Source organism: Salmo trutta, chromosome 22, assembly GCF_901001165.1.
Source record: "Salmo trutta chromosome 22, fSalTru1.1, whole genome shotgun sequence".
In the NCBI taxonomy this organism is placed as follows: Eukaryota; Metazoa; Chordata; class Actinopteri; order Salmoniformes; family Salmonidae; genus Salmo; species Salmo trutta.
This window is the reverse complement of record NC_042978.1, coordinates 34268602-34294539: the sequence shown is the minus strand read 5'-3', so window position 1 is coordinate 34294539 and position 25938 is coordinate 34268602. Positions and strand designations below refer to the sequence as shown.

Below are 25938 nucleotides of genomic sequence, written 5' to 3'. Positions count from 1 at the left end.
GATTCATTTTCAATTTGTTAAATCCTTCTATGGTGCGTATTGCTTTTTTGTTTTTACATTTACTGATCATTTCAAAATAATATTTAAATTCTATCTTAAATAATGTGAAGAGGGGTTTGTTCTCTGCCCACTTAATTTTATGGAAAAAGAATCTTCGATGAAAGATAAACAAATTAACAATGAAAGTTAAATCAGGGTCCATATCATTTGGATCAAAATAAAACATAACATCAGAGTCTCTCAAATTAACATTAATAGTTGTTTCTTTTAAAATAAAATCTAACTCACTCCAAAATCTGGGTCACAACCACAAAATACACATTTGTTATCAATAGCTATTTTAAATCTGTGTATAATAAAGGTCTTTACAGGGTAGATTCTATGAATGAGTTTGTATGATACTTCTTTCACCTTATTAGATATACAATATTTACCAGACAACAACAAAACGTTGTTCCAGTTCACTTGTCCTAGGGCTGCATTCCAGTACATTTTAGCAGAGGGGATTGTAACATATTGACATAGTTTCCTTATATACATGTTATTACATTTATAGTTTAAAATGTCAATTCCTTCTAATTGTATTGAGGCTACAAAATCCTCAATATTTGCACTTGGAGTATTGTTATATTCTCCTAAAAGAAGAATAGCACCTTTAAGGACAGCTCTAACAACAATTTGATACTCCTCAGGAGTGAATGTAACATTGTGTGTTCTCATAAATGCTGGATAATCATATAGTTGTCCATCATTATTCAATAATTGTTTAACCTAAATAATGTTGTTTTCAACCAGTTCTGGAAAAATAAAGACTTGTTTTTGTATTTATTATTCCAGATTGTATACCTATGTTGGGAAAAATTGGGTTTGTACATGAGGTTCCAAGTTAGAAGTACTTGTTAATGAAAGTTTGCAAGCTTAATAGGGATTTTACCTATATCAAAGTTGCATTTTAGTAAGAATTCTAGACCACTGATCTGTTGGAATATGAAATTAGGGATGATATTCCAAATGTAACACTTATTTCTTAAATAGTTTTGTATCCGTTTAATCTTAAATATTATATTAGAGGTTTTAAAATCCAGATCATTCAACCCTCCCTCACTTTGGATACTACATATTACCGTTTTTTTTTTTAATAATTAGGTTTATTCCTCCATTTGAAGTTAAATAATTCAGTATCAACCATTGTCGCTACTGACAGAGGAACATCCAAGGCAAGGGAGGTATAAACTAATCTGGACAGACCTTCAGATTTTGATAAAAGTACACGTCCAGATAAAAAAAGATCTCTTAATAACCAGGAGTTAAATCTCTTTCCAATTTTCTCTACAATAGGAGAGAAATTTAAGTTGGCCCTTTCTTTCTGATCTTTGCTAACTTTAATACCAAGATATGTGATCACATCTTTTACAGGGATATTACATACTGAGTTTAAGTCACATCTTTTCAACGCAAATAATTCACATTTCCTAATATTCAGAGAGAAACCTGATACATGTGAGAATGCATTATTAATACACTCAATAGCTTTCCTGACTTCATTATGATCTTTCAAAAAAAATGGTGGTGTTGTCAGCCAATTGTGAACACCCCACATCTTGGACCTGTTGTGCCACCTCTGAAATCACATAATCTTACAAATTAAGAAAAATATTCTTTAAGTATGCTCTACTATCTAAAATTGTCGATTTAGTATCTCGAAATGTTTAGATAGTATGTCGACATACTATGTACGTTTCCAGAAATCGTGACGGGAATGGGCTTCCGTGCAATCAGAATCGTCAGATATCACTGCTGATTTGGTGAAGTAGTTTGCCAAGTGTGAGTGTTTTGGAAACATAGTTGAGACTTATTTGTGTGTGGTGGGAGGCAGCGGTGCAGACCAGCTTCCACACGATGGTCTTTTTTTAAACCTTCAACGCCGGGCGAGAAATACATATCTAAACATGGACAAATATAACGAGTATTCCTAAGAAATGTGCCAGTATTAGTTATTTGTCTACCCATATCAGTAGCTAACGGTTTCACTATGCCAGATGGACAGTGTTCTTTGAAGCTTGGCAGTTCCTGATATCAGGCCTATTTTTTTCGATCTGGAAATTTCTTGACGGGAAACCAAGATTGGGCAGCTTGGCTAGCTATCCCAGTATTACCCTTTTCGCTGCATCCCCGACTCAAATGATGCGGGTTATGTCGTTGCATTGATTTTGCATGACCATATAATCTACTTTTAGCTTTTTTTATTCAAACAGTATATTTTATGGGATTAGCGGTAAATCAGAAACAAATATGGTGAATTGGAGGCGGCTGCTGCGGGTATCGAACCGCTCCTTTTTGGCCTTAATTTTTTTCTTCTCCATGTCTACGACGTGTCTCTACTTCATATATGTTGCTCCTGGAATAGGTGAGTTCATTAGCTAGCTAAACACGATCAACTAATGTTATCTTATAGCTAACTACCCAACCTTGGCATCATCAGGGATGCTTTCCTAACAACTAGCTGGCTAACGTTACTAATTAGCTTGTTGCTAGCTAGGTGGATGGCTGGCTGGCTAGCTAACGTTACTCAAATCAGAGTTAATTCATCGTGACTGTGTGGCCAATCGGACAAGCTAGCGATCAGTTTACAAACTATTAGGATTAGTTAGTGAACCGGTACCTTGTAGATCTAAGTTAACTAGCTAGTCATGTGGATGATTGCGTTATATGTTGCTACAATACTACCACGGATCTGTGCAAAACTGCTACAGTATCTAGCTAATTGTATATTTTTTTTTATATTTTTTTTATTTCTTGCTGATGTGAAACATAAGGGGCATATCAACGTATGTTTCGAAAATCGGTTTGAAAGCGATGATTATTCACTTTTCTAAATGTTAAACAGCGTCGGGATTGTAGTTAACATGGAACCAAATATGGGCGAATGTAACCGATGAAAACCCTAGCTACATACGGAGTAGGGTTTGTGAGAGCTATGTTGCTGCTTGCTTGCTAGCTAGCCAACTACCGTTAGTTAGCAGCACAATGTAGCTAACTGGTTACTGTAGCAACATTGACTGAGAACTATCATGCGCTCCCGATTTTGCGACTTGTCTGCTTGCACTGAAACAAGCCATCTAACAATGTAATAAGCTAGCTAGTTATCCTAACTAATTCATTTTCTTTCAGGGATTTCATAAAGGAACATTTAACTGATGGTTGACTGGGTCTGTTAGCTACCCATTGGCAACAAGCTCTTATAAACATCTGTCATGCTGTTGGGCCATGCCATGGTGGGAATATGGGGTTGTCCCCATTTACAAATCATTGACAGAGCCTGCAAGTTGATCCACATGACCAATCCTGCTAGCTAGCTGGTTTAGTAGCTAGGGTACATCTAAAATGATAGGTCTATATTTATTTCACATGAACAGAGAGTGAGCAAGGTAACCTAGAATAGGACCCATGTCTATACCATCAGTCAGCCAATGCTTACTAAGATGGCAATAGACTAGCTGTTTCCAAGTAGGCTAACACTTGTCTTAAAAGTTATTTTGGAGTCGTTTGTTTCTTTGATCAGCAAATTCGTTGTCCCAGGGGCAAAATCTCTCTATGGCTATCAGTAGCTAAAATTACTTGGGCCTTTGTTTTCTGAAGCAACACAGGCTTTTGTTTACATATAGTTAACCAGCTGTTAAGCCTATGTCCATAGTCACACACTGTAACTAGGAATGGTAGTGTTATGGCTACTGCTAAGCTGTAAGGATCACATTATGGACATAGTGCTGATATTATAACTACTGTTCTGCAGCACTGTTTTGACAAGGACAACAGACAGCCAGGAGACACTAACCTGGTCCCAGACTTGTCTGTGCTGTTAAAGTAACTGTTCAGTTAAAATCTCACTTAAAAGTTAATATTCTGTTAACTCATACCCAAATAATGTTGTTCACTCATACTATATTCATTTTTTGTGGCCAAAGCATAAATTGGAGGGAGACAAAATCAGTTAAAAACCCCACCTCAAACTTGTACCTCAAACAGACTATATATATTTTTTAAAAGCTTGCTATTTCCTCATAGAGAAAGTCATAATCCTGAGGAAGATGATCTGGCCATTCAGCGGTCTACTTGCATTAATAGTTTTAATGACTGGTATATGTCCACATCATTCTGTTGTTGGGGTACACCCACACCAGTCCAACACAGAAAATTTGCATTTTAACACTTAATTACCATTTTTTGGTAGGAAAACTATTTCCCTCATATTGTAAATCATATAAGTCATATTTCATAGACATCTGGAAACACTACATAAATGTTTAGCAATGATAATGACCATAGGAGTTGGCAAGACTGCACAGAGTAATGCTCTGTTTGATATCTCAGGAACTTCCCACTGACTATGTCCCGCCGACATTTGCAATTTGGGCAACTCTGGCGTTTGTCACATTAGCTGAAACCTAACCCTTTTTCTCTTCAAAGACTCTCTCAAAGCAGTTTTCAGGCCTGGCCATGCATGGATGGTTTCTACTGAGGAGCTGGTAAAGTCAGCACTAAGAGATACAGTTTTTTTGAATAACTGGATCAATGTGTTTAGTTTGGATGGCAAAAAAGAGATCCACCTGACTTTGTATAGCACATGTTAGGGGCCTACTGGTTAAAATGTTTGATTTTGAAACTGCAAATAGGGAGGGGACATTGTTTTTAGGCCTAAATGTCATGGGCGTGGTCCACTGACTAGTTCTGTGTGGCTGGGCTGGGGTGACCTGTCTAGGCATTGGTGGTGTTGTGGTGTGCTGTTCAGTCCCTGCAGGATTCTGTGATCGCAAAGTGCTTAGCAAAATGAACAATTCCCTGCATATTATGAGAGGGCTTGCAAGTTGGACCAATCACTGCACTATTTCTGCATAGAAGAGGCAAATCATTGCAATATTATCACATAAAATGGACCCATCACCGCATTACAAAAAGGGGGCTCGCAATTTCAACTAATCACTGCATATTATGGCTAAATCAAGCCAAGTCAACAAACTTCTTCCCTCGTCAGCGCATTTTTGCAAAAAATTAATCGCATCTTGCCACGCAAAATGTCAGAATTGCTGCAGCAAAATCAACTATTTCTCCCCTGCAAATATAACAAAAAATCCTGGAGTGACTGGCTGATGTAGTACTTGTCACCAAAGTTGTTAGCTCTCCCAGATGAGCACAGTGACACAACTGTCTGGATGGGGACAAAAACAAATTTCAAACGTACAATACTGTTCAAAAGTTTGGGGTCACATAGAAATGTCCTTATTTTTCAAAGAAAAGCTAATTTTGTCAATTTTTTTAAATAACATCTAATTGATCAGAAATACAGTGTAGACATTGTTAATGTTGTAAATGACTATTGTAGCTGGAAACGGCTGATTTTTAATGGAATATCAACGTAGGTGTACAGAGGCCCATTATCAGCAACCATCACTCCTGTGTTCCAATGGCACGTTGTGTTAGCTAATCCAAGTTGATCATTTTGAAAGGCTAATTGATCATTAGAAAACCCTTTTGCAATTATGTTAGCACAGCTGAAAACTGTTGTCCTGATTAAAGAATCAATAAAACTGTCCTTTAGACTAGTTGAGCATCTGAAGCATCAGCTTTTGTGGGTTTGATTACAGGCTCAAAATGGCCAGAAATAAATCACTTTCTTCTGAAACTCCTCAGTCTATTCTTGTTCTGAGAAATGAATGCTATTCCATGCGAGAAATTGCCAAGGAACTGAAGATCTCGTACAACGCTGTGTACTACTCCCTTAACAGAACAGTGCAAACTGGCTCTAACCAGAATAGAAAGAGTGGGAGGCCCTGGTGCACAACTGAGCAAGAGGACAAGTACATTGTTTCTCTAACTAGACGCTTCACAAGTCCTCAACTGGCAGCTTCATTAAATAGTACCTGCAAAACACCAATCTCAACGTCAACAGTGAAGAGGCGACTCCAGGATGCTGGCCTCCGTTTTTTTAATATTGGATGTTTCTGTTTGTTTGTGTGCCGTGTGTCTCCAATGATTGGGACAGTTTGATTATGTAACGGGTCTGGATTATATAGTCAGTTGGTCACAGTTCGTATTCTACAGTTAGCTACGGTCAGCAGCACAAAGAGCATGTTGCACACACACCCTCATCTGTGCTTCTACATTGCTTAAAAAATGTGATAATGCCCTAGTTGTGATGGCACAGCACTGACCTTGATATGCAAATGTTTGTGGTTCAGACTCTGAGATAGGCATATTTCTATGGGTAGGTCAATGTAGTGTTCTGTATCTATGGGCCAGCCTGCACCATGAAATGGGTTGATGGTGTCCAATCTAATGATGGAATGATTTATGTTTTAATACTCTCTTGTTAAACCTGAGTCAGTCTTAGACCGTCTCTAATAACAGTAACAAGGTTGATTTGCTTTATGCTGTTGGGCTATACTATAGGCTAGTCAGTGCTGCAGTCCTGGTTGAAGTCTTGTTACTTAGCCTGAAAAGGTGTCTGTGAATGTTTTAGTTGGCATTTCATTGTAATGGGCTCGTAGTGCTTGACCTGTCCTCTCGCCCCCCCTCTGGTCGAAGAAAGTCTGTCTGCTTCTGATAAGACTCTGCTCAGAGGCAGAATTCTCCTTTTACCGAAGTAGATACACTCACGTATACACACATGAATGCTTGCACACTGTACACATACACAGGGTGCTTACGCACACACTGCAGACCGAGAGGGAGTCATACTTCTGGAATCCATCATTCAACAACACTCATTGTTTGCCGTGGCAGGCTTGCATCCTTATAAAGATGAAGGAACTGAACTGCTATACAGGATCAAAAGGTCCTCTGTAATGGGTGATAAAGCAAGGCATGCAGAAGGTGTGCTTAAATGCGGGGCTGGGAGAGTGTGGTGTCTCGGGGTGTGAGTTTGGGGTGATGCAATTTGTGTGTGTAATTGATGATGTGACCGTGTTTGTAATTGATGAAATGCTTGAGTGTGTAAACTGACAAGTCGTATGTGTGTGTGTGTGTGTGTGTGTAACCTTAGCTGATGAGGTGTGTCTGTGCACCCTGGCTGTTTTGCTGCAGTAGTGAATATTGGTAAATGATTCAGGGCCCTGCTGTTTGTCCGTAGTCGACCGTGAGACTGAGTCCCAAATGGCACCCAATTCTCTATATATCACACTACTTTTGACTGGGGACCATAGTGTGTAGTGCACACTATAGGGTGCTATTTAGGACGCACACTGAGACGGGGAATTTCCTCTTATCGTGCCTCTTATCTTGCCCGTCGGCCCAGTGCGTCTCATCGCTAGCTGCCGCTGGGAGTTAAACCGTGGCATTGGGCCGGTGACAGCGAAGGTTGTTCCTTTCTGGCCAAGAGGCTGAGGGAGAGCTCTAATGCTGATGACGTGAGTCCGCTAATTTACTGTCACTGCACTTAGGAGTCACTAGACTGGTACGCGAGGGGTGTGTAATAGATCCACTGAAAACACTTCTGACTTCACTCTTCCTCTCTGTCCCTCTCTCTTCCTCCCTGCACCTCTATTCCCCCTCCACCTCGTTGTCCTCCATCTCTCTCCTCCATCCGATCTCTCTCTGTCCCTGCACCTGTATTCCACCTCGTCTTCCTCCATCTCTCTCTCGCTCTGTCCCTGCATTCCACCTCGTCTTTCTCCATCTCTCTCTCGCTCTGTCCCTGCATTCCACCTCGTCTTCCTCCATCTCTCTCTCGCTCTGTCCCTGCACCTGTATTCCACCTCATCTTCCTCCATCTCTCTCTCGCTCTGTCCCTGCATTCCACCTCGTCTTTCTCCATCTCTCTCTCGCTCTGTCCCTGCACCTGTATTCCACCTCGTCTTCCTCCATCTCTCTCTCGCTCTGTCCCTGTATTCCACCTCGTCTTTCTCCATCTCTCTCTCGCTCTGTCCCTGTATTCCACCTCGTCTTTCTCCATCTCTCTCTCGCTCTGTCCCTGCACCTGTATTCCACCTCGTCTTCCTCCATCTCTCTCTCGCTCTGTCCCTGCACCTGTATTCCACCTCGTCTTCCTCCATCCGATCTCTCTCGCTCTGTCCCTGCACCTGTATTCCACCTCGTCTTCCTCCATCTCTCTCTCGCTCTGTCCCTGTATTCCACCTCGTCTTTCTCCATCTCTCTCTCGCTCTGTCCCTGTATTCCACCTCGTCTTTCTCCATCTCTCTCTCGCTCTGTCCCTGCACCTGTATTCCACCTCGTCTTTCTCCATCTCTCTCTCGCTCTGTCCCTGTATTCCACCTCATCTTCCTCCATCTCTCTCTCGCTCTGTCCCTGCATTCCACCTCGTCTTTCTCCATCTCTCTCTCTCGTTCTGTCCCTGCACCTGTATTCCACCTCATCTTCCTCCATCTCTCTCTCGCTCTGTCCCTGCATTCCACCTCGTCTTTCTCCATCTCTCTCTCGCTCTGTCCCTGCACCTGTATTCCACCTCGTCTTCCTCCATCTCTCTCTCGCTCTGTCCCTGTATTCCACCTCGTCTTTCTCCATCTCTCTCTCGCTCTGTCCCTGTATTCCACCTCGTCTTTCTCCATCTCTCTCTCGCTCTGTCCCTGTATTCCACCTCGTCTTTCTCCATCTCTCTCTCGCTCTGTCCCTGCCCCTGTATTCCACCTCGTCTTTCTCCATCTCTCTCTCGCTCTGTCCCTGCATTCCACCTCGTCTTTCTCCATCTCTCTCTCTCGCTCTGTCCCTGCACCTGTATTCCACCTCATCTTCCTCCATCTCTCTCTCGCTCTGTCCCTGCATTCCACCTCGTCTTTCTCCATCTCTCTCTCGCTCTGTCCCTGCATTCCACCTCGTCTTTCTCCATCTCTCTCTCGCTCTGTCCCTGTATTCCACCTCGTCTTTCTCCATCTCTCTCTCGCTCTGTCCCTGTATTCCACCTCGTCTTTCTCCATCTCTCTCTCGCTCTGTCCCTGTATTCCACCTCGTCTTTCTCCATCTCTCTCTCGCTCTGTCCCTGCACCTGTATTCCACCTCGTCTTTCTCCATCTCTCTCTCGCTCTGTCCCTGTATTCCACCTCGTCTTTCTCCATCTCTCTCTCGCTCTGTCCCTGTATTCCACCTCGTCTTTCTCCATCTCTCTCTCGCTCTGTCCCTGCACCTGTATTCCACCTCGTCTTCCTCCATCTCTCTCTCGCTCTGTCCCTGCACCTGTATTCCACCTCGTCTTCCTCCATCCGATCTCTCTCGCTCTGTCCCTGCACCTGTATTCCACCTCATCTTTCTCCATCTCTCTCTCGCTCTGTCCCTGTATTCCACCTCGTCTTTCTCCATCTCTCTCTCGCTCTGTCCCTGTATTCCACCTCGTCTTTCTCCATCTCTCTCTCGCTCTGTCCCTGCACCTGTATTCCACCTCGTCTTCCTCCATCCGATCTCTCTCGCTCTGTCCCTGCACCTGTATTCCACCTCATCTTTCTCCATCTTTTTCTCGCTCTGTCCCTGCACCTGTATTCCCCTTCTCTCCCTCTCTCAGCCAACACCTACTTCTTCATGGTGCAGGCCCAGGGTATCATGTTGAGGGATAACGTGAGGACTATTGGCCAGATGATCAGACTCTACACCAATAAGAACAGTACCCTCAACGGCACAGGTGAGTTCATTTGGAGACCCGTCTGGCCAACCTCCTGTATTAGGAGGGTAGTAGGCTTGACTGTGCTTTAACCAACATGGGACGGTGGGCAGCCAGAAATCCCAAGAATGGCCTTCGCTCACAATCTAAAGGGAGTGAGAATTGCTATTTTCTTTCTGTTCTTGTGATTTTTGCCTGCACTTTGTCTCATGTTGGTTGAACCGCTGTCTAACCCCCCCCCTCCCCCCACACTACCTATTAATCAGCACGATCCCTCTCTTAGCTACCTAAAAGGGGGAAGATGGGAAAAGTCCAAAGAAAAACATTTATTTACATGTCATTGTTTTGTTTCTGTAGATTACCCAGATGGCAGTAACTCCAGTGAATATATGGCCCAACCAACCACATACCTTCCTGAGAACTTCACATACGCCCAGAACCTCCCCTGCCCAGAACGCTTACCTTCTATGAGTAAGTAACCAGAATACTAACCTTCAAACATCAATTTGCCAACTAAGAGAATCTTACTGAGATCAGGTGATGATATTATGTAACAAGTCTCATGAGATAAGCTAGTCTTTGGTGTATCTTTGTGCCGCCTCTCTCATCTTTGTCACACTGCCTCTCCCTCTCTAGGCTGTTATCACGCTGGTTAGATCTAGATGGATGCTTTGGCAAAAGTTAAATGTTTTGCATTACCCATAATCCTCTCTGTGCTGTCAGTGAAGTCTGAAGACAAATGGGAGGACTGTTCTATGGCACACACACATTTTGTGTACCAAACATTAGGAACACCTGCTCTTTCCATGACATAGACTGACCAGGTGAAAGCTTTGATCCTTTATTGGTGTCACCTGTTAAATCCACTTCAATCAGTGTAGATGAAGGGGAGGAGACGGTTAAATTATTTTAAGCCTTCAGACAATTGACATGGATTGTGTATGTGTGCCATTCAGAGGGTGAATGGGCAAGACAACATATTTAAGTACCTTTGAAGGGGGTATGGTAGTAGGTGCCAGGTGCACCCGGTTTGTGTCAAGAACTGCACCACTGCTGTGTTTTTCACACTTAACAGTGTGTGTATCGATTGTGGCTGCTTTGCGTGATGTGTTGTCTCTACCTTCTTACCCTTTGTGCTGTTGTCTGTGCTCAATAATGTTTGCCATGTTTTATGCTGCTACCATGTTGTTGCTACCATGCTGTTTTGTCATGTGTTGCTGCCTTGCTATGTTGTCTTTTGTCTCTCCTTTATGTAGTGTTGTCTCTTATGTAGTGTTGTCTCTCCTTTATTTAGTGTTGTCTCTCTTTATGTAGTGTTGTCTCTCTTTATGTAGTGTTGTCTCTCCTTATGTAGTGTTGTCTCTCTTTATGTAGTGTTGTCTCTCTTTATGTAGTGTTGTCTCTCTTTATGTAGTGTTGTCTCTCTTTATGTAGTGTTGTCTCTCTTTATGTAGTGTTGTCTCTCTTTATGTAGTGTTGTCTGTCCTTATGTAGTGTTGTCTCTTCTTTATGTAGTGTTGTCTCTCCTTTATGTAGGGTTGTCTCTCTTTATGTAGGGTTGTCTCTCTTTATGTAGGGTTGTCTCTCTTTATGTAGGGTTGTCTCTCTTTATGTAGGGTTGTCTCTTCTTTATGTAGGGTTGTCTCTCCTTTATGTAGGGTTGTCTCTTCTTTATGTAGTGTTGTCTCTCCTTTATGTAGGGTTGTCTCTCTTTATGTAGGGTTGTCTCTTCTTTATGTAGGGTTGTCTCTTCTTTATGTAGTGTTGTCTCTTCTTTATGTAGTGTTGTCTCTTCTTTATGTAGTGTTGTCTCTCCTTTATGTAGTGTTGTCTCTCCTTTATGTAGTGTTGTCTCTCCTTTATGTAGTGTTGTCTCTTCTTTATGTAGTGTTGTCTCTCCTTTATGTAGTGTTGTCTCTCCTTTATGTAGTGTTGTGTGTTTTGTCCTAAATGTATATTATTTTTTTAATCCCAAGCCCCTGTCCCTGCAGGAGACATTTTGATAGGCCGTCATTGTAAATAAGAATTTTTTTCTTAACTGACTTGCCTAGTTAAATAAAAAATCAAGAATGGTCCACCACCCAAAGGACATCCAGCCAAATTGACACAACTGTGGGAAGCATTGGAGTGAACTTGGGCCAGCATCCCTGTGAAATGCTTTTGACACCTTGTAGAGTCCATGCCCCGATGAATCGAGGCTGTTCTGAGGACAAAAGGGGGTGCAACTCAATATCGTAATGTTTTGTACACACCTACACACTCCCCTCTCAGTCTAGCGCTTCGGCCTCATAATATTTTTTTTTAGTTCAATTTGACTTGAATCACATTTGGTTTGCGGTGACAGGGCTGGGCCTATTCCAGCTTGAGTCCAACCACTGTGTTCATGTCAATGCGTGATGTGAGTCTTCTACCCGCATGGTTTAAAAACCTGTGGTTACTGACCGTCTTTAGTTGAACATGTTAAGTGTTGTGCCTTATTTGTAGGGTGTCCTTCATGTTTCTGTTTGTTAAACAGGTCTGTGTTGTGTCTTCTCAGAGGGTCCTATAGATGTGAATATGACTGAGATTCCTATGGAGGAGATTGATCTGAAGTTCTCTAAGTATCTGGATGTTCAGTTTGGTGGCCACTGGAAACCCAAGGACTGCAAACCACGCTGGAAGGTAGGACTGTGGACATGTAGGACTGTGGACATGTAGGACTGTGGACATGTAGGACTGTGGACATGTAGGACTGTGGACATGTAGGACTGTGGACATGTCAGTTATTTTACTACTTTTCTTATCTTTGTTGTCGATAAAGAAATTGAACTGTAGTCATATTTCTATACACCTGTCTTTATTTTATTCTATTAGAAGCGTATCTTATGCTTCCTCTGAATTCAAAACACATGAGCTTATACATGCTGTGGTTATTTCTGACTGTCCCCGCTCTGACTGTCCCCGCTCTGACTGTCCCCGCTCTGACTGTCCCCGCTCTGACTGTCCCCGCTCTGACTGTCCCCGCTCATTGTGTAGGTAGCCATCCTGATCCCGTTCCGTAATCGCCACGAGCACCTTCCCATCCTTTTCCAGCACCTCACCCCCATACTGCAGAGACAGAGACTGCAGTTCGCATACTACGTCATCGAGCAGGTAACACCGTTTTCTGTTTGTCTGTAAACAAGATCTGTTGTTACTGCCCACATTTATTCTGTCATCCTATTTGGTCTCTTTGTTTTGTCAACTCTGCCACCCACTGGTGAGAAATATAGAATCTATGATGTAGACAGAGCCATGTTGTTTAACCTCTTTCCCTCTCCTACAGTCTGGGACGCAGCCCTTCAACAGAGCCATGTTGTTTAACCTCTTTCCCTCTCCTACAGTCTGGGACGCAGCCCTTCAACAGAGCCATGTTGTTTAACCTCTTTCCCTCTCCTACAGTCTGGGACGCAGCCCTTCAACAGAGCCATGTTGTTTAACCTCTTTCCCTCTCCTACAGTCTGGGACGCAGCCCTTCAACAGAGCCATGTTGTTTAACCTCTTTCCCTCTCCTACAGTCTGGGACGCAGCCCTTCAACAGAGCCATGTTGTTTAACCTCTTTCCCTCTCCTACAGTCTGGGACGCAGCCCTTCAACAGAGCCATGTTGTTTAACCTCTTTCCCTCTCCTACAGTCTGGGACGCAGCCCTTCAACAGAGCCATGTTGTTTAACCTCTTTCCCTCTCCTACAGTCTGGGACGCAGCCCTTCAACAGAGCCATGTTGTTTAACCTCTTTCCCTCTCCTACAGTCTGGGACGCAGCCCTTCAACAGAGCCATGTTGTTTAACCTCTTTCCCTCTCCTACAGTCTGGGACGCAGCCCTTCAACAGAGCCATGTTGTTTAACCTCTTTCCCTCTCCTACAGTCTGGGACGCAGCCCTTCAACAGAGCCATGTTGTTTAACCTCTTTCCCTCTCCTACAGTCTGGGACGCAGCCCTTCAACAGAGCCATGTTGTTTAACCTCTTTCCCTCTCCTACAGTCTGGGACGCAGCCCTTCAACAGAGCCATGTTGTTTAACCTCTTTCCCTCTCCTACAGTCTGGGACGCAGCCCTTCAACAGAGCCATGTTGTTTAACCTCTTTCCCTCTCCTACAGTCTGGGACGCAGCCCTTCAACAGAGCCATGTTGTTTAACCTCTTTCCCTCTCCTACAGTCTGGGACGCAGCCCTTCAACAGAGCCATGTTGTTTAATGTGGGTTTCCTGGAGGCCATGAAGGATTTGGACTGGGACTGTCTGGTGTTCCACGATGTTGACCACATCCCAGAGAACGACCGTAACTACTACGGCTGTGGTCAGATGCCTCGCCACTTCGCAGCCAAACTGGACAAGTACATGTACCTGTAAGTCACTGAACACGCCCAGGACACACAGCAAGTCACACGGAACACGCCCAGGACACACAGCAAGTCACACTGAACACGCCCAGGACACACAGCAAGTCACAAGTGACCTTGTCATGACCTGACTAGTTATGAACCTTGGCGTGTCAACAAGTCAATGTCCCAGGCACATCTTCCAAGAAACACTTAGAAAAGCACTTCAGTAGACCGCCTCCTCACTCAAGGGGAAAATAGGACCTCTGATCTTGTTTAGTGACTGAAGATGAGACCTGGAGAGTTGATGCTCTCCCATAACCAGACTAGGGTTTCACTTCCTGCATGGTATGGGAGACATGTACTGAAGAGTCTCTTTATGTTGATTATTTCTGGTCATTATTGTTCAATATTTTACATGTTCCTTTTCTTTTTTTACAGACTTATTTCTACAACAAAAGGAATTAATGAATGTTTTCATGATTTTCTGAGTTTTTAGTTCAATGTGAGAATAATTTGGGAATAAACCGCTTCGTTTAAACAGACTGTAAAACACGGGCTTGAAGGCTAAATCATGTTGTCATTGGCTCTTACAAGGTCCTGAAGTAAGGTTTAATTTATGAACAGATTTTCCACTCTGGTTATGTGTGTGTCGCTTCTAAATTTGATGGCTGTATTGTACATAGTCTGAAAACATAATTGTGTGTTGTAACACAGCCAGACTTGTTCTTTGTTGCTTGGTGCTTACCTTTGATACCGACTGGTAAGGTTTCTCACCTTTTCCTTTGTTGTTTTGTTTAACACTCACTCTCTCCCCAGGCAGGGCTTGGCTATGTAGTTGTGTCTGTCCCCTGTCCGTGTTTGGTTACAGGTGTGTATGTGTAACGGTGTCTGTGTGTGTTTTGCACAGACTACCCTACAGTGAGTTCTTCGGGGGCGTGAGTGGACTTACAGTGGAGCAGTTCCGCAAGATCAACGGCTTTCCCAATGCATTCTGGGGCTGGGGAGGAGAGGACGATGACCTCTGGAACAGGTTAGTGAGTTTGTCAGTTGGCTGTGTGTTTGAGAGAGACACATGTATTATCTAATTGGGTAACTTAGTGAAAGACTCTGTCCCCCTCTCTCCCCCAGAGTGCGCTATGCTGGTCTGAACGTCACGAGGCCGGAGGGAGAGATGGGTAAATACAAGTCCATCCCACACCACCACCGAGGAGAAGTGCAGTTCCTCGGCAGGTCAGTAACGCGCACACACAGGCATTAGCAGTGCGTCACCATGTCAAAGAATGTTTACCTAACATTACCGTAAACGTCAAATTAGCTTTGCTCTTTCAATACACCTTTGCTCTGGTCATTGTTACTCGCTACTTGAATGCAGCTATTTCCTCATTTATTACTCCCCATTGAGCAGGTTGTCCAGCGCCCTCTGCAGGCAGGGATGTGTCGCTGCATTTAAATCTAGTTTTATTGGTGTTCCCTTTAAATTGCTTCTATTCATTTTAACAATAACTTTAATGTTATTGTACTCATGGAACATTCAACCGTGTGACATATTTCTGACTCACAGTTCTGTAGTCCTGCTAGCCTTGGTGTACACAGAGAGATATGATCAATAGAATAGGAGTTGCTTTCCTTCCAAGGTTTGTGTAGGTGTTTGCTCTGCCAGCTTTGAGTTATTTAACCTCCCGTTCATTGGCCGAGTCCCTTTTGCCCTGTTGAGTCATGTCTCTTTACTCAAGTCAACCAGGTCTCATCCTCATACAGCCCCCAGAGTAACTCTGCCCTAGAGGACTGATCCTCATACAGCCCCCAGAGTAACTCTGCCCTAGAGGACTGATCCTCATACAGCCCCCAGAGTAACTCTGCCCTAGAGGACTGATCCTCATACAGCCCCCAGAGTAACTCTGCACTAGAGGACTGATCCTCATACAGCCCCCAGAGTAACTCTGCCCTAGAGGACTGATCCTCATACAGCCCCCAGAGTAACTCTGCCCTAGAGGACTGATCCTCATACAGCCCCCAGAGTAACTCTGCCCTAGAGGACTGATCCTCATACAGCCCCCAGAGTAACTCTGCCCTAGAGGACTGATCCTCATACAGCCCCCAGAGTAACTCTGCCCTAGAGGACTGAGTGCTATGAAGGCAACCCCTTAGCATGTAGAGGGTTCAGATACAGAGAGGGATGGAGGGAGGGACAGCGTTTAGTTTATTTAGGTTCCCATTAGCTGTTGCACATACAGCAGATACTCCCTGTTCCTGGGGTTCAGAGGAGGGGAGAGAGTTTCACTCTTGGGGTTAGGGTTTTCTTTCTGCAACTAGAGCACAAGCTGCTCCAGATAGCTTTAATGCTAATGAATCAGCTTACACTAACTAAGGATCCTCCTGGTGTCGTTATGTTTGTGGGTACAGTGCATTCAAAGTATTCAGACCCCTTGACTATTTCCATATTTTATGTTTCAGCCTTATTCTAAAATGTATTACATTTACCTAAGTATTCAGACCTTTTACTCAGTACTTTGTTAAAGCACCTTTGTTAGCGATCACAACCTCGAGTTTTCTAGGTTATGACGCTAAAAGCTTGGCACACCTGTATTTAGAGTTTCTACCATTTTGTTCTCTGAAGTTCCTCTCATGCACTGTCAGGTTGGATGGGGAGTGTCACTGTACAGCTATTTTCAGGTCTCTCCAGAGATGTTCGATTGGGATCAAGTCTGGGCTCTGGCTGGGCAACTGAAGAACATTCAGAGACTTGTCCCGAAGCCGCTCCTGCATTGTCTTGGCTGTGTGCTTAGGGTCATTGTCCTGTTGAAGGTGAATCTTCGCCCCAGTCTGAGGTCCTGACCTCTCTGGAGCAGGTTTCCATCAAGGATCTCTGTACTTTGCTCCGTTCATCTTTCCCTCGATCCTGGCTAGTCTCCACTACCATGTTTCACCGTAGGGATGGTGCCAGGTTTTTTCAAGACATGACACTTAGCATTCAGGCCAAAGTGTTCAATCTTGGTTTCATCAGACCAGAGAATCTTGTTTCTCATAGTCTGAGTGTCTTTTAGCTGCCTTTTACTGAGGAGTGGCTTCCGTCTGGTCGCTCTACCGTAAAGGCCTGATTGGTGGAGTGCTGCATAGATGGTTGTTATTTTGGAAGGTTATCCCATCTCTACAGAGGAGCTCTGTCAGTGACTATTGGGTTCTTGATCACCTCCCTGACCAAGGCCCTTCTCCCCAGGTTGCTCAGTTTCCAAATCATGTCCAATCATTTGAATTTACCACAGGTGGACTCCCAAGTTCTAGAAACATCTCATGGATGATCAATGGAAACCAGATGCACCTGAGCTCAGTTGCAAGTCTCATAGCAAAGGGTCTATATACTTATTTGAATAATTTCTGTTTTTATTTTTAATACATTTCTAAAAACCTGTTTTCGCTTTGTCATTATTGGGTATTGTGTGTAGATTGAAGAAAATGTTTTTCATCCATTTTAAAATAAGTATGTTACAATGTGGAAAAAGTCAAAGGGGTCTGAATACTTTCCGAATGCACTGTATGTGTAACTGATAGATGCGCACACGCTACATGTTAATGTTTTTAAATGTATGTGAAGTATTTTGTCTGTAATGTCTTTTTTGTTACTTGTCGTACCACACTAAGATTAGCTGTCGCCATTGGCGTCGGCTAATGGGGATCCAAATAAGTCAAATCAAATGCTAAAGATAACTAAGGATCCCCCTGATGTCATTATGCTAATGCTAGCTAAGGATTCCCCTGATGTCATTATGCTAATGCTAGCTAAGGATTCCCCTGGTGTCATTATGCTAATGCTAGCTAAGGATTCCCCTGGTGTCATTATGCTAATGCTAGCTAAGGATTCCCCTGGTGTCATTATGCTAATGCTAGCTAAGGATTCCCCTGGTGTCATTATGCTAATGCTAGCTAAGGATTCCCCTGGTGTCATTATGCTAATGCTAGCTAAGGATCCCCCTGGTGTCATTATGCTAGCTAAGGATTCCTGTGGTGTGTGTGTAATTGATTTGGTGTCAATAATAAGTGCTAAAGTAGTTTTTATGGAAATTATTCAACCATTTTATGTTGAATATAATAAACTACATTCATCAATCTGACTCCAATATTATGTGAATAAATGCAACTGGCTGTGTGTCTCTGAAGGAATCTAGTCAAGGTAGAGAGCCTTACATCACCTCTCAGTATGACTATAATGAACATGTTTAACTTGTCCGTTATACAATTATTAAGAGACTATGTACAAATAGCTAATCCTGGTGACCAATGTTCTAGCATTATCAGATCAGAGACGTCAAGGTGGTATCCAAGCATGTGTAGCGTAAATCAGTGGTTCTGTGGTACTTGTCCTATTCATGCGGGGTACTTGAGGAGGCTCATGAGACCGTAGGCCTACTGGTAAAATGCACATGAGGGGGTACTTCAGGGATACTCCGGGCAGAGCAAAATTCAGTTGGTGGTACAGTAAATAAAAAAGTTTGGGAATCACTGGTGTAGATAACTACCTCTAGACCTACAAACATTTTAAGTGTATAGTCAATCAAATAATTACTCCATAAACAAGGAATGCATTTCAATTCAACTAATAATTATGACTAATACATTCTGACACTCAAACAATTAGTGTACATGAAATGCATGATACATTAGACTACTCAGAGTAAATTACCATCACCAGTAGGCTAAGACTTAGTGCCCTCAAAGTATTCAAACCCCTTCACTTTTTATGCATTTTGTTACAGCCTGAATTTTAACAAATTGTCACTGGCCTACACACAATTCCCCTATGTCAAAGTGGAATTATGTTTTTAGATATTTTTACAAATAAACAAAAAGCTGAAATGTCTTGAGTCAATAGGTATTCAACCCCTTTATGACAACGCTGTTGTGTGCAATAAGTGTTTAAGATGAATTTTGAATGACCATCTTATCTCTGTACCCCACACATACAATTATATGTAAGGTCCCTCAGTCTAGCAGTGAATTTCAAACACAAAGACCAGAGAGGTTTTCCAAAGGGCAGCTATTGGTAGATGGTTAAAAATAAAAAAGCAGACATTGAATATCCCTTTGAGCATGGGGAAGTTCTTAATTACACTGGATGGTGTATCAATACCACTACAAAGCTACAGGCATCCTTCCTAACTCTGCCAGAAAGGAAGGAAACCGCTCAGGGATTTCACCATGAGGCTAATGGGGACTTTAAAACAGAGAATTGAATGGCTGTGATGGGAGAACTGAGGATGGATCAACAACATTGTAGTTACTCCACAATACTAATCTAATTGACATAGTGTAAAGAAGGAAACTTATACAGAACAAAAATATTCCAAGGCCCTAACGTGATGTATTGTGTCAACCTTCTTGCCCTTTGTGTTTGTACCCTGTTTTGTGCTGCTACCATGTTGTATTGCTACCATGCTGTGTTGTCATGTGTTGCTGCCGTGCTATGTTGTTGTCTTAGGTCTCTCTTTATGTAGTGTTGTCTCTCTTGTTGTGATGTGTGTCTTGTCCTATATATTTTATCCCAGCTCCCAACCCTGCAGGAGACCTTTTGGTAGGCTGTCATTGTAAATAAGAATTTGTTCTTAACTGACTTGCGTAGTTAAATAAAAAGTAATACTGCAAAATAATGTAGCAAAGCAATTCACTTTTTGTCCTGAATACAAAGTTGTATGTTTGGGGAAAATCCAATAAAACACATTACTGAGTATCACTCACCATTATTTTCAAACCTAGGGGTCGCTGCATCATGTTAATGTAGCTAAGCACAGGCAAAATCCTAGAGGAAAACCTGGTTCAGTCTGCTTTCCAACAGACACTGGGAGATGACTTCACCTTTCAGCAGGATAATAACCTAAAAACAAGGCCAAATCTACACTGGAGTTGCTTACCAAGGAGACAGTGAATGTTCCTGAGTGGCCAAGTTAGTTTTGACTTAAATCTGCTTGAAAATCTATGGCAAGACCTGTCTAGCAATTATTAACAACCAATTTGGCAGACCTTGAAGAATTTTTAAAATAATAATGGGCAAATGTTGTACAATACAGGTGTGGAAAGCTCTTAGAGACTTACCCAGAAAAACTCACAGCTGTAATCGCTGCCAAAGGTGCTTCTACTAAGTATTGACTTGGATATGAATACTTATGTAAATTAGATTTCTGTGTTTGCATTTTCAATCAATTTGCAAAAATGTCAAAACAGGTGTTCACTTTGTCATTATGGGGTATTGTGTGAGGATGAAACATATTTAATCAATTTTGAATTCGGGCTGTAACACAAAATGTGGAATACGTCGAGGGTTACGAATACTTTCTGAAGGCACTGTAACGTGGTTACACATGTCTTCAGTTCAGAATAATCTCTGAGTGAACTGTGTGTAATACACACAGGAGCTTGCTAGCAACTTCTCAAAGTATGAAAAAATTCACTGTCTTTTTAAACCAAATTCAAGCAGAAACTTGAATGAACATTTCTTGAAAACACACCCAGATTCTAATCAACTCAATGTAAATGATAGGAGCGCACCCCCGTGTTGCTCCCTCTTTGAACTGTCCGCTGTCCGACAAACATCTACCACTTACAGTACAATAAAACATATCAAAATTCGTAGCTCTTTATTAACTCTTGAAACAGTCCAAACATTACAATTTAATTCACACTAACATTAATTTCCTCAAGTTTTCGTCAGTCTTCACACTGACGTGTCCGTGCTCCCAGGGATCTGTGGGAACATCTCTTCTCCGTGAATACCACAGATAAGGTGTATTTGACCCCTGTGACAGTTCACAAATGGTCAGCCATCCAAACACAATGTCATAAATCATGATGGAGTCATCACGCTGGACCTCAGGGCCTGCAAATCACCAGTCACAAGTATATCACCTTCTCTCATTTTTCCACTACACGAACTAGGCCAATCCTCTCCTTTCACTGTGACTCCAAGTATAAATCATACTGTAACGGCTAGCTTCACCTCCTCTCCTCTCTTTCCCTGTGTCTGCACCTGAAATGGAACCCTATTCTTTACATAGTGAACTACTTTTGTTCAGGGCCCCTAGGGAATATATTTATATCTAGGGACTATGTATTTATATCTAGGGAATAGGGTGCCGTTTTGTGACTGTCAGTATGAATGTTAACTGCTAGCTAATCCTCCCCCTCCCTGTCCTCTCTCTCCAGGTACAAGTTACTGAGGTATTCCAAAGAGAGGCAGCACCTGGATGGACTGAACAACCTCAACTACACCCCTGAGATCTCCTTGAGCTCCCTGTACAAGAACATCACCGTGGACCTCCACCCTGACCTGGCCCCCATTACAGACTACTGAACTCTGACCAACTGTCCCTGACCTCGTCACACCCCCTCACACTCCAACTGGGACCCCAAAGCAGGGCAGAGGGGGGCTGGGGGTGTGGTGGGAGGCACACCGTGTAATGCTGCCAAGAAACCTTACTCTGAAGAAAATGTCCAACTAAAATATGAAAGCGGAAGGGGCATATAGGGTCTGTTTAATCAAACAATTGTGTGTTTTGTGAGGATTGTGGATGTTGAGATGGGGTGTGTGTGTGTGTGTGTGTGTGTGTGTGTGTGTGTGTGTGTGTGTGTGTGTGTGTGTGTCTCTGCATGTCAATGTGTCCATGCTGGCTTTAGCTATTAAGCTACTTAACATCAACATGTCATAATTCAGTATGAGGAGGGAGAGGCAGTGTTGTTTTCACATCAGATGTTTACTGCAAAGCCTTAGTGTCAGGCTCAGCCTCAGAACCATGGCTCTCTGGTTGCCTCCCAAACCACACCCTATTTCCTATATAGTGCCCAGGGTCCTTAGTGCTCTGGTCATAAGTAGTGCACTTTATAGGGAAAAAGGTGCCATTTGGGACTTTGCCTTTATCTCACAGCTCAGCACAGTTTTCACTTTTAACGTCTCAGTACCATCACCTTGCAAGCCAACAGACATTTTGTGTCTTCACTTTATATCATTTTTACACTGTTCGTTTAAAAAAAATATGAAACATATTCCTTAGAGGACAGGCGCTAAGTGAAGGTGACTTACTGTGTATTTGTGATGTACATTTTCTGATATGGTCAAATGTTTTTTTTCTTTTTTAATCTTTTTTTTCCTTTTTTTAACGGACGTTTTAAAGCACTATCCTGTTTCTCTGTGTCACATGAGTGTTTTGCTGTTCCTTTGCTGCACTGCTGACACGCATGATGCACAGAGCATGTATGTAAATACTTGACTCTTAAAGCTCGAGCATAGAACACGTATGTAAATATTCAGCCTTTTAAACGCTCAGAGCCTGTTATTATTCCAGTGGATTTGAATTTTGTTTTGGCAGCTACCTTCCTGAGGACTTACCTGGTTCTTCCATTTTAAATGGGAAGATGTTCTAACAATAGATGGCTTAAAAAAGAAAAAATATATCAATCTCTTAGGCTGACATTCTTTTGCATGCCTTAATTTATTTTATTACCAGATGTTTTTTTCTTTTAATTGTAATTTATATCATTTTGAGATGTCTATATTTTGTTCCAGTTTAGCCTTTTGTGTCTTTTTATCCCTCGAGGTGCACTGTGTGGAAAGACTAACTGACGTTATGAAGTGTGCTCCTGTACAGAAAGACGGGTCAGAGGACTACAGTAGCTCTGGTCCAGGGTGTTATGTCAGGCTTGCTGAGCCTTCAACAGCAAGCCACCCGCAACAACCTGGAGCAGAGCTTAAGACTGCAGATTCTAAAGCTGGATGTCATTTTTCCTCTGGTATTTGTAGTCTGTTATTATGGAGGCGTTTATACAGTGCGGTCAGTGTTTGGTACAGGATTATGTTTCAGACGTGTGTGTGTGTGTGTGGCTCATGTATTAGGTAACTGGACCATGTGTTTGAGCATATGTTAGGTGTCTTTAATGAGTGTGAGCTTGCCGATTGGGCAGGGTGTGTGTTTGTGTGTCTGAACTAATTATTTATATATACACTAGATGACTGACGACAGGCGCTGTTTTGAAGCCACCGCCCCTCCATCTTGGCACTCCCCCTACATCGCAAAAATTTATTTTTGAAGCTGTAGAAAGGCATTTAATGTTTAGCTCACAATTTAAAAGTATGCATTAAGTGTGTAATAGAATAAACATAGAAATAATTAGTTTTCTTTAAAGTATACTTTATTGAAGAGCTAATGCTTCTGTCCCCATTACAACAACAAAAATACTTGTCATTTTGTCCTTGAACCATTTAATTGAAATATTGTAGAATTTCATTCATTCCTATGGAGGACTGCTTCTTCTGTGGAGTGCCAATATTGCTGACCGGTGGCTTCAAAGCCTCTTATTGGCCAATAGCATTCGCAATCCAGGGTTTGTATACAGTATTGGTCTGAACTGTGGTGTGTTCCTAATAAGCTTGCAAGGTATTGAGAGGGGCCAGAATGAGAGAACAGCAGCTAATGCAAACAGCTAACCCTGTTCTTGAATGGCACAGACTGCAACTTGGGCCATAAAGACTTGAAATTCTTACAATTTTTAGCACTACTAAGATTAGCAAGGACAAATGTAGGAGATATTTTATTTTTTACCTGTTAGTGTGTTTTTCTTGTACATAGTTTTCTCATACACTTCATATATATGCATAGATTTACTTTTATCTGTGTTTTCTAGTGATTTGTTCATTTGTCAAATGTACTTCTCAAGTAGAACTGCTCTATCTAAACAGCCCAGGTTTTCTCCATCACAGTACTGCAAGAATGCAGGAGAATGAGTGTGTGTGAATCAAACTGGGATACTCCTGTCCTGCTCCAAACATGGAGTTTGTTGGAAATGGCACCCTGTGTCCTATAGTGCACTACTTTTGGCTGGACTCCTATGCGTCCTGGTAAAAATAAGTAAACTATACAGGGAGTAGGGTGTCATTTGGGATGCAGCCTTGCTCTCTCTGTCCTGTCACTCTTGTAGTGCTGGGGAGGAACAGTCATTTTTGCTCATAAGCTAGTGGCTAACAAAGCACCAGGCTAAAGTCTGTGTTTTGTTTGGCTCAGACGTGGCTACAACGGTCACATAAGACCTTAATGGTGTATTTCTGACCAATCAGATGAGGGCGAGACAGAATATAAAAAGACATGGTAGTAATGCCATTCTTTTGGAGGTGGTCAACTGTGCCAAAGTTCCACTTCTGATACCATCATCATTCTACCTACCTCTCTTCTGCACTTATCTATTCTCGTCTTTCCTTCCTTCCCCTTTTCATTCTCCTCCCATGAGATCCTCTATGGTGTCTCAGTAACTCGTCAGTGTTGAGAGAAACCTGACAGACTAGTGTTGATCATAGGGATCAGGGTTGAGGTATTAAGGGCCATATATCTATGACATACTGTATACAACGTATCGCTCTGGGTATTCGGGGTATAGGTCAGTGTTGGGGGCTTCTCTTGTGCTATGCCTTATGCTCCGTAACAGATTTTTGCATAGGTGGATAAATGCTCTCGTTGTTTTTATACGTTGCGGAAGATGTGAGCAGTCTAGCTGTCGTCCCTCCTTGAGGGCATTATGAGTTACTGTAGCAGAGACACTGAGTCGGTGGCTTCTTTCTCTGGATCCCGTCATCTTACTTGCTACAAAGGATCTGCTTCTTTTTATCTAATCCTGTTTATGTTGTCTCTTTCACTCTGTTCAGGGAACAGTTTGAAGAGATTAATTATGGAAAGCATCCATCACTGGAGCTGGTCTAGGATCAGTATTCTGGCTGTGTCCCAAATGGCCACACCCTCTGTTGTACATATTTATTATTGCCTCTGGGGGGAGGGAAGGTTAGGTTAGGGGGCTGCCGGGCAGTGTGCTGGCTACACCTGGTCACAAGTGGTTTGGTTTACACCCCCAGCCTACCTGTGAGGAGGGCAATGACTCCCCTCACCCTTCCTACTGCCTCTGTATTGTTTTTTTCAAATTACTATATTCACCACTACACAATTAGTAATGTGGACTATTACATTTTTGCAGTATTCATATTTGTGCCTTTTTTTATTTTTTTCTCTCGGTTTTCACTTTGCATTCTTGGTTGAAAGATACAGTAAAGGTTTGGATTGTTTTTGAACTGAAGTTAGAGTGCACTTTTTCTTTTTTCTAAATATTTTTTTTTTAAATTCAGATTAAGACGGACGTACATTTCCATGACAATGGGCTGAGTAGGTGTGTATCAATGTTTGTCCGTAATCCATTTTTCTGCTGTTCAATCAGAGGTCTGGCTGCTTGGACCATGTACAATCCTCTTGAATCCTCAGCTCTCCGGTCTCCTCAATATGCTCTGCTTTGTTTGAACAAAGAGTCATAACTGGAGCCAGAGGGCAGACTCTCGCGTTACTACCGTCCGCCAGGAAGTGCAGGATGACGCAGAGGAAGTAGTGACTTTTTTTTAATTGCAAATCATAAATTCTCATTTGAGGTCAGGCATATTCATTTCGACTTTGTGGGTTTGTAATATTTAGATTGTTCGGAGAATAAATTTGTGAAAATATAAATAAAGACCTTAATTCGTTGTAGCGCCTACTCATGCGCCACACACCTTCTCGCAGTTCTGTCTTGTTCTGCAATTTCGTTGCCTATAATCATGTGCTATAATTCCCCCCCCCCCCCAGACATCAGACAACTTTTTACATGGTGAAGCTGACCGGTTAGCCATCTTGTCAATCTTCCACAATCTTTGGTATAACAGCCAGTAAAAGAGTACTAGAGTTGAACTGTTAGACTTTGTAAAGTTGTTTTTCTTTTTGTCAACAAAAGATGAATAAACAACTTCATTGCCAGGTTCTGGGAAACACCTCTGAAGTCTTAGATTTTTTTTGAATGTGTTCTTTTTCTGCATCTTCGACCGCTGGTTCTTATGCTGTGTTTAAAACCAAGTGGGAATGTGGTAATTACCAGTTGGATGCATTCATGTGCTTTGAACTCGTTGAGAAACGGCGAATGGCTAATGGCCAACAAGCTGCGTAATCCATGAACTA

The 25938-nt window shown here is 42.5% G+C and overlaps 1 protein-coding gene across 2 annotated transcripts; it reads left to right on the top strand.

The window, feature by feature from the left end:
* Window positions 1-1765: 1765 nt before the first annotated feature.
* Window positions 1766-25754, top strand: b4galt6 (UDP-Gal:betaGlcNAc beta 1,4- galactosyltransferase, polypeptide 6). 2 transcript variants are annotated; one of them, XM_029707782.1, is made up of 9 exons: window positions 1766-2407; window positions 9506-9622; window positions 9959-10072; window positions 12138-12262; window positions 12617-12733; window positions 13776-13963; window positions 14847-14969; window positions 15068-15169; window positions 21131-25754. In XM_029707782.1, the coding sequence occupies exons 1-9, from the start codon at window positions 2293-2295 to the stop codon at window positions 21276-21278; spliced, it is 1149 nt and encodes a 382-aa protein (XP_029563642.1). In that variant the 5' UTR covers window positions 1766-2292; the 3' UTR covers window positions 21279-25754. The 2 variants fall into 2 exon arrangements, with proteins under 2 accessions (XP_029563642.1, XP_029563643.1); XM_029707783.1 differs by lacking the exon at window positions 1766-2407 and adding an exon at window positions 5909-7403.
* The last annotated feature ends 184 nt before the right edge of the window (window positions 25755-25938 follow it).

What these genes read in the sequence shown, in the direction of transcription:
- b4galt6 (XM_029707782.1), top strand. Translation starts at nt 2,293, where the DNA reads ATGGTGAATTGGAGGCGGCTGCTGCGGGTATCGAACCGCTCCTTTTTG. An exon ending in CAGTACCCTCAACGGCACAG is followed by an intron (nt 9,623 to 9,958) that starts GTGAGTTCATTT and finishes TTGTTTCTGTAG; the next exon opens with ATTACCCAGATGGCAGTAAC. An exon ending in CATACTACGTCATCGAGCAG is followed by an intron (nt 12,734 to 13,775) that starts GTAACACCGTTT and finishes CCTCTCCTACAG; the next exon opens with TCTGGGACGCAGCCCTTCAA.